The sequence below is a fragment of the Ipomoea triloba genome, chromosome 14 (assembly GCF_003576645.1).
Source record: "Ipomoea triloba cultivar NCNSP0323 chromosome 14, ASM357664v1".
NCBI classification, from domain to species: domain Eukaryota; kingdom Viridiplantae; phylum Streptophyta; class Magnoliopsida; order Solanales; family Convolvulaceae; genus Ipomoea; species Ipomoea triloba.
In genome coordinates this window covers 20164186-20173217 of record NC_044929.1, presented here as the reverse complement: position 1 = coordinate 20173217, position 9032 = coordinate 20164186, and the positions used below count along the sequence as shown (strand labels likewise).

Here is a 9032-nt window from a genome sequence, read left to right as displayed (position 1 = left end):
GGGGGGGGGGGGGGGGGGGGTTGTAAATTGTAATAATTGATGATTTTTAACCATTTAAGCGATTTAGATTTTGACATGCTAAAGTTTTATCTTCTAATCTCATTTTATGCTACCAATTAATTTGGATTTTGGATGGTTCAATTTTTGCTACTCATTATTATGCATTAAGAATGACGTTAAAAGCAAATCATATCAATTTTAGTAATTCAATATTACTCTATCCTCTTTAAAATATTCTCCTTTTTATTTGAATTTAGAATAATACATTTAATATTAAAAAAATTATAATATTGAACTGATACATTTACACTTGATATCATCATGTAAATCGACATGATTGTACATAATTTAATGGTAATAACTTTCAATTGTATATAATAGAATTGTGTTAGCACAATTTATGGTAATGGACACCAATATTGTTCTAAACATTCGAATTTCATATTTAATATATTAATTAAGTACTATATTTTCATTTTTGCTCATAATAACTACATTATAAATTTTCTCTTTAGTTTTTTCTCATAATAAATGTAGGAATTTTGAGTAATGAAGTTATAAATGGGGTTGTATAGCATAAAAATCAATATTTTCAATTTTGTACATGTATTGATACTAGTGAATAACTTATAATGAGACTACCACTAACATTTACAATACCACGTATTTTAGATTTGAATTTATAAATCGCTACCATCTTAAACATAGTTTAAAAGGATCACACACACATATATATACACTATATTAATATGTATTTAAAATGTCATTATAATATTCTTAAGACTTAACTATCGAAATGATTCCTTGACTATAGTGGAATTACCGAATTGGCTCTTAATTATTTTGTTGACTAATTAAGCCATCAACTTTAAAAATTGTAACCAATTTGGCATCCGTTTGATTTGTCGTTAGACACCTATTTACTTTGGACAAAATTGATTATTTTATTATAGTCAATGAATTGTTTTAATAATTAACTTTTCGAATAAAATGGCGCATGTGAATATGTGATTATCGAAATGGTCCATTGACTATAACAAAATTATCAATTTAGTCCACATTAACATATGTCGCAAATTATGCTGTGGACCTGAGTCAAAAACTTTCGTTTTGTCTTTTTTTTTTTCTTTAAAAAAAAAATTAGTAAACATATTGCTGAATATAGAGTTGTCCAAAAATGTGTTAATGTTGAGGTTTCAAAGTGTGAATGTAGAGTATAGAAATCGTGAATGTAGACTTATGATTGTGTGAACGTAGAGTTGCCCAGAAATGTGTGAATGTGGAGGTTTCAAATTGTGAATATGGAGTATAGAAATCATGAATGTAGAGTTATGCATGTGTGAATATGGAATAGAGTTAATAAGTTCTAGCAACTTGTAGCTCTGTAATGTGTGAATGTGGAGTTCTCAAGTTGTGAATATGGAGTATAGGACCTGTGAATATAGAGTTTTGAATGCGTGAATGCATAACAGTGGTAATATAGTTACTAAACATATAATCCTAATGTGCGAATGTGGAGTTTACAAATTGTGAATGTAGAGTATAGTGTATGTGAATGTAGAGTTTGTGTTCCACATTTCAGGCCAATATGTTTAGTAAAAAAAAAAAAAAAAAACGGCGTCGTTTTTGGACTCAAGTCCTGGGTCCATGGCATAACTACTGAACATATGTGTAATGGTAAAATAAACGGATGATTAAATTGATTAAGATTTTTAAAGTTGAGGAACTTAATTAGTCAAAAAATAGTCAAAAACCAAATTGATAATTTGATTATAGTCAATGTACCATTTCAATAATTAACGTTGTTCTTATATGTATCTTATGGTTCGATAACACCTTTATTATTTTTGAGGTCTCAAATTCCAATCTCATTCAATGTGCTGTTGAGGTTTGATAAATTAGAGTGTATTAAAAAATAGTATTTAAATAATTTTTTTTGAAAACAATATTTTAATATTTAGTTATATATTTTAACTTTGAATGTCTTTGACCCTCTAAAAAAGATGATTTCTTATTGAAATTAGTAATTCCTAACACAATAAAAAAGTTGTAAAAATCTAAATACGGATAACACACTAAAGATAGTATATTCCCTCTCTAGCTCTCTCCTCCTCATCCTCCAGATTTCTCCGTCTCCACTCATGCGAAAGCTGAACTGAACTCTCAACTCTCCCGGACGAATCCATGGCGAAAACGTTAATTTCTTCGCCGTCGTTTCTCGGAACACCGTTGCCGTCTTTCTCCCGCCATGGCAGCTTTCCGCACCGTCGACTCGTCTCCACCAGAGTGAGATTCAGCTTCCATGAGCTCCCTCCTATTCACTCCCTCAACTCCGCCGTCGACTTCGGCGCTATTTTAACTCGAGCGGAGAGTCTTCTGTATACAATTGCCGATGCCGCCGTCGCTACTGACGCGGCCACCGGTGGCGCTGCTTCAGGCGACCCGGCCGCTGTTCCTCAGAAGAATAGCGGTTGGTTCGGATTCATTTCCGACTCCATGGAATTTGTACTAAAGGTAACTTGTCAATTGCAATCACAGTTGCATGATGGATTTGTTGTCTAAGAATCTATAATCCTTGTTTGGTTTTATAACTTTTAATTAATTGCGATCACAGTTACATGATGGATATGTTGTCTAAGAATCTATAATCCTTGTTTGGTTTTGGAATTATGAAACTTGGTATTTAGAAAATTTAAATTCTGTTCCGGCTCAAGTAAATATTTCAATTTCACTGTCCGTGCTAGCTGATGAGCGCGATTAGTTCAATACTTCGTGTTTATTTTCTATACATTTTAGCGGGTATTAGGCCAGTTTCTGATTGAATTTCAACTTTTCTTTTAGCACTTGTGCTACGAACATGGATTTTAAATTGTTGCAACTCTTTTGAATCGGCTATTTAATTGCTCAATGCAAATTTAATGTTGCATTTTATGGCTGTCCATCATAAATTGAGTTTGTATTATGGATTTATGGGTGCTATGCTATTAAACTAATTATGGAAACACCAGTTTTCAAAAAAAAAAAGAAAAATTATGGAAACACCAATTCATAGTCATTCTGCTTGCAGTTCAACATATTGGTGACATGGGAAATTTGATAACGGTACAAGTGTTGAAGTCTCAAATTGAAGGAAGTAGTTTCAGGTGGCATTTGAGAAAATTTCTCTAACCTACAAAACAAAATAGCTGGTGTATTATTAGTGTATAAAAGAGAGTTTTCACATTAATTTTATTTTTCTTCACTTGCTGTTGTTCCTCACATGCATGTATATACAAGATACAGATATCAGTGAACATATGGTGATACACCTGCCTTACTCTTATCAGATACTGAAGAGTGGACTCGAAGCTGTGCACATTCCATATTCTTATGGATTTGCCATTATATTGCTTACAATTATAGTAAAAGTCGCCACACTTCCTTTGACAAAGCAACAGGTGTGCTTTTGTTGCTACTTCTATTAAATCCAGTAATTCCTTAATCTGAAATATGCTGAGTTTCAAGGAGCATATACTTATTGGCTTATACTGTCCAACCTAGACTAGTTTTCTAATATCAATGACAACTGAAAGTGGGTAGTAACTATTAAATATTATGTCTACCATTTCTGAAAGGTTGAATCAACACTGGCAATGCAAAATCTCCAACCAAAAATCAAAGCAATCCAACAAAGATATGCTGGAAATCAGGTCAGTTATTTATCTTATAGTATGCTTTTCAATTTTATGGAGTTTGTTGGTGCTGGTGTGTTCTCTTGAAACTATCAAGTATTAATTTGTCATGAGACGTGCGATACTGTTGAAATTATTTGATTATAGTGTTTTCATAAGTTTATATTTCTAGACTAGATTACATATAAAGAATAGACTAGAAGAATTCTTTGTACCCTAACTTGTGTTAGTTGAAGACTAAATTCTGGAACTCTGATGAATGCATTGCCTTTTGGTTAAAGTCAGGGAAATTGACATACTTATATTTTCTCTTTAGGAAAGAATACAACTTGAGACTTCACGCTTGTATCGACAGGCAGGTGTTAATCCTCTGGCAGGTAAACTTCTACATGGCAAATATGTTTTCTGCTTTCTTAGGAATCATTCTACAGTATATTGATCTGCATCCAGCCTCTACTATTAGGACACCTTATGCATTTTAACCGGACTGTTTCTTTCTCAAATTAACAGGATGCTTCCCAACATTGGCTACAATACCAGTATGGATAGGTTTGTATCAAGCTTTATCAAATGTGGCAAATGAGGTATTAAAAGAAGTTGATATAATTCTTTACTGTTGCTAGCTTCCAAAAACATTTGCATTTATGTGGCATGGACTAATCATTAATTTATTATTTTGCAACCTGAAAAGGGACTGCTGACAGAAGGTTTCTTTTGGATACCCTCTTTGGGAGGCCCAACTACAATAGCTGCTCGACAGAGTGGAGCTGGGATTTCTTGGCTCTTTCCTTTTGTGGTAATAATTATAGTTCTCACAACCAAAGTTATATGCTAATCAATATAGAATATACTCTTATCCACAAATAATTGTCCTTACAATTTTAAGATGTCTAACAAAAACTGTTGTCTACCATAAATTTAATAATATTTATAGCCTCTTACCAAAAAATCCTTTTGAATTGAACTTGAAATAGAAATAATTATGTGTTTAATGCATTTATCATGTGGCAAAGTTGAAATTCCACCCACTTAATTAATTTTCCAAACTGCGTTGAGCATACTCTCTTAAATCCACGTGTTTTTTCTTAGAGTACAGTTGTTTGTGGATGGAGGGTTTATTTTTCTCTTAAAGTTCATGTCCTTTAAACTTCTAACTATGCAATTTTTCACCCAATGTGCTCATTTCATGAGGGCATAAAACTATTTTGATATTAATGTGTAAATATCCTTCACTCAGGATGGGCATCCACCTCTAGGTTGGCAGGAAACTGCAGCTTACCTTGTATTACCTGTACTCTTGGTGGTCTCTCAGTTTGTTTCAATGGAGATAATGAAGCCTCCCGAAGTAAGAATTGATTTTATCATAAATATCTATTTTTCTGCTTCTATTTCTTGTGTTGCATTGCCTGAGACTGTTATGTGTTCTTTGTAGACAGATGATCCAAATCAAAAGAACACACTTCTTGTCTTCAAGTTTCTTCCACTCATGATTGGTTACTTTTCTCTCTCTGTCCCATCTGGTTTAACAATTTACTGGTGAGCTCTTAAGCCTTGATTTTATCTGTTATATCTTTCTATACAAAGTTTGTCTCTAGATAGTAGATATTGGTACTTTTGACAGATCATTCATCTCTTACTTGATGATGGGTACACATATATTTGGCTAACTGTTTGGAGAGGAAATAATGGAAACCATGAAAATCTTATTGTTATTCTGAACTAGATCTCATACTATGCATCTGCAAGTATTCTACTGTTAACAAAATAAATATGATTAATATATGAATACTTGTGTTGTTATTTTTCCTTTCATCAACCGGTCTTCTTTTATTATGTTACTAAAAAGAAGGTAAATGCTGAGTGGTTTTCTTCATTTTGTCGAATGACTATTGGCATAAAATTAGAATATATTCACATTGTTGAGCATTTGACAATTTTGGTACAACTCTAGATACAGATACTATATGGAGTAAATGCAACCATAATATGTTAATGCATGAAAATATTTAGTAATAACCTGATTTTCTTACACTTGTGAAAAACATATATAGTTCAGTTTTCCTTATTAATATGTTGTGTTTCTTCTTGATTCAAGGCTCACTAATAATGTGCTGAGCACCGCACAGCAGGTTTGGTTACGTAAATTAGGTGGTGCGAAACCTGTTGTGACTGAAAATGCAAGTGGCATAATCAGTGCTGGGAAAGCAAAAAGAACAGCTGTTCAACCATCGCAGACTGGGGATAGGTAGGCTGGTATTAGTTTTTGATAAACTTAGCTGCTTCAGTACTTATCTTACTGAAAATTGTGACAGATTTAGGCAGCTGAAGGAAGAAGAGAAGAAAAAGTCAAGTAAGGCATTATCTGCAGCGCAAGAACAGATATCAGCTTCTGCATCTGATTCAGAGGATGAGTCAGAGGAAAGCGATTCAAAGGTATACTTAGACATTTTAGCTGTTTACATAAAAAGAGTGTAGATGTCACTTTAGATTTAGGATTAACTCTTCTTTGCTATCTTATGTTTGACTTGTTCCTTAGTTAATGGAGAAACAGTGACTGCTTTAGTTTTCCCCTAAATGTTACACAATGCACATGGCAGGTAGAGGCATAATAACACTAATTTGTTGCATTGCGACAATGTTTTTTAGTTTTTGCCTGGAAGTACAACTTCATTTTGCTCCATGTCAACGTATTCTACCTGGTATTAAAATATGCTGAGTGTTTCCTTTCATAATTCTTGGTCAAGAATATTCAAGATGAGAAAGATTTGTGCCCTTAACTTCCCCTTCACGCCTTCTTTCCCAGAAAAAGGAATTAGAAAGAGATTTGGTGTATGATGGTTGGAAAAGAATATTGATTTTCCCAATGCATTTGGGGTATCTCTGATGTGTTTTTGAATTTTCTTCTATGTGCAGTTAGAGCTCAAACTTTCCCAAATACTTATAATGAAAATGGTGAATAAAAAACCTGATATTATTCATGTTACCTATAAACTTAAACTACAGTGCGGGCATGGATGTGAATTTGTGGGGTGGTCAGTAAACTTGATTTTATTTATTAGTTTTAGTTGTTTATGGTGGCTATTGATCTTCCATGGCTTTATAACACCTCCATGTAAAATTGTTTTTCACAAAAACTAGTTATTCTACATAAGGTGGCAACTTTCCGTCTTTCCTTTGTTTGCCAAATTAAGGAACCTAAAATATTTATCTTCCATAAAATGAAATGAAGTAAAATAAAAATGGAAATCTACCAAAAAATGTCAAGCTTAAATAAAATGCAGGTACCATAAATGTATTCATGTGAATCATGTGCCTTCTAGAATTGTGCATAGACTGTTTGAATTGGGACAAACATGGACTTGGGCTCAATAATAAAATTTGTTATGCATCAAGTATTCAAATGTGAGTTCAGTGACTCAGTCTACATACATTTCACTGCAGAATGAGGAGCTTCTTGAAGAGGCTTACACTTCTGGCAACAGTAAAAAAGTTCCAGACTACTCTGGGCCAAGGAGGAGCAAGCGATCAAAGCGGAAGCGTGCGGTATGAAAATGATATAGTCACTTTTTTTAACTCAGATTTTTATTAGTATACTTGAACAGATTGTATCCTAGTTATAGCGGCCATTTTCACATCGGTCATCTATTTGTGATATAGCTACCATTCATCAAACTCATCTGTCTGTAGGGAATATCCTACATCCATCTCTTATTTAGTAGTATCTTTCTGCTCTTCAACAAAGATGAAAACGAAAGTTTTCATAGCCTTAAAACATTCTATTGTATGATATTTCTTCATGATAGTTTTATTGCTTCTGAGCATTGAGTCAGAGGTTCCCACCGGAGATTCAAATCAGGTAAAATATTGATGAAGTAATATATAGTATTGATGGTCCATATCAAAATCTACACTGCAGACTTGTTCACAAAAGGATGTTCTTGTGGACAAAATCTTCTTGTTCTTTTCTGCATTCTGTAACGGTTATTCAGTGCTTGCAATTTTCCTGTGTACATGCCATGAGTGCATTGCAGCAAATATAGTTTTTCTTGCAAAAGTTACTTGAGCATGACTATGATGCTTTTAGTGATTAATATTTTACAGATACAGAACCCAACATAACATTTTTCCAACTAACACATGTCTAATAAAAGTAAAATTCTTACATAAGCTAGTGTATTCAAGGCCTTGTTGGTGGCTGTTGATTTCCAATTGGGTTTGGTCCAGATGGTTTCTTATGAATCATCTCTTTGCCCTGATAACAGATTGTTCATTGTCAGTCTTATTGACTTATTCTATGAAAAACTTCATAAGAGATCAAATTAGTTTTTCATGCTGAAATAAAGATTGCTATTGATACAAGCTTACCAAAGTAGGAAGAACATATCCATCTGTTGTCCTAATGTTGTTGCTTAAGGTGCTACTCTGGGAACTAACTGCAATAGAATATCAGAATGTGAGCTTTTAGAAATACGAATACCGAACAAGTGAACAAGCAGTAAACCCTCCCAACCCTCACTCTCAAGAAAATGTTGATTATGGTATGTGGAGGTATACTGTAGTGTACATGTAGCTTGCCTGTATATGGCGTAATGGCGTGGGATTGCTGCCAATAGAAGCCATATGAACAGCAGATGGAGAAGCTGCTGCATTGTCTTCATCTTAACTATGAGCATCCTGGATGTTGAATGCTTAATTATAGAAGATGAGAAGTGTGGGCTCATGTCATGTATGTGAGGAAATTTATTTGGATATCATTGGTAATCATGACTGATTGAAAATGTAGAATGCATGCTAAAGTTGCTGAATGCTGGGTATCCGATGTCGTATTGTGCAAGTGATAAAGATCAGCTACCCTCATTGTGAGTTGATTTCCACTCTCTCATCATTGTATCCATGATCAACTGTTAAGTTAAGCATGATTGTTCTTTTGAGTGCTCAAATCGTGTATTTTACATGGAAGTGGACCCTCAACTCCACACTGCATCTTTGCTTTCATTAGGCATTTTCATCATCTCTGATCTGCCCCCAACTCAATTATTATGCTGCTTGATTTTTATTTTTTAATGACACTGCATAGTAGTTCTGTTTTCTACTCACCCAATCCCCCCTGTTCCTATACTCCACTTCAGTCTATCTGCATTTTTCCCCGTGCCCCTTGCATCTTCACCACAGATAAGCCTTTGTGGGGTGCAGCCTGACTGATTTTGCACGTACATTTTAGCATGAATTTGTGTTTTGTTCAATGTTGTCATGCTAATGATTTTGCAAGATTCTGTGCTTTGTTCAATGTTGTCTCTACACGCAGCTGCATTGTTGATTCTTTTTATTTTCCTATTCAACATACTACGAATGTATTGGCAG

At 33.9% G+C, this 9032-nt stretch overlaps 1 protein-coding gene across 1 annotated transcript; it reads left to right on the top strand.

Annotated features, from left to right (window-relative positions):
- Nucleotides 1–2073: 2073 nt before the first annotated feature.
- Nucleotides 2074–7508, top strand: LOC116004722 (inner membrane protein PPF-1, chloroplastic). The gene is made up of 11 exons (XM_031244881.1): nt 2074–2514; nt 3327–3437; nt 3615–3689; nt 3988–4048; nt 4182–4255; nt 4363–4467; nt 4909–5016; nt 5104–5207; nt 5767–5916; nt 5984–6104; nt 7113–7508. Exons 1-11 carry the CDS (start codon nt 2185–2187, stop codon nt 7218–7220), a joined length of 1347 nt encoding a protein of 448 aa, XP_031100741.1. The 5' UTR covers nt 2074–2184; the 3' UTR covers nt 7221–7508.
- The last annotated feature ends 1524 nt before the right edge of the window (nt 7509–9032 follow it).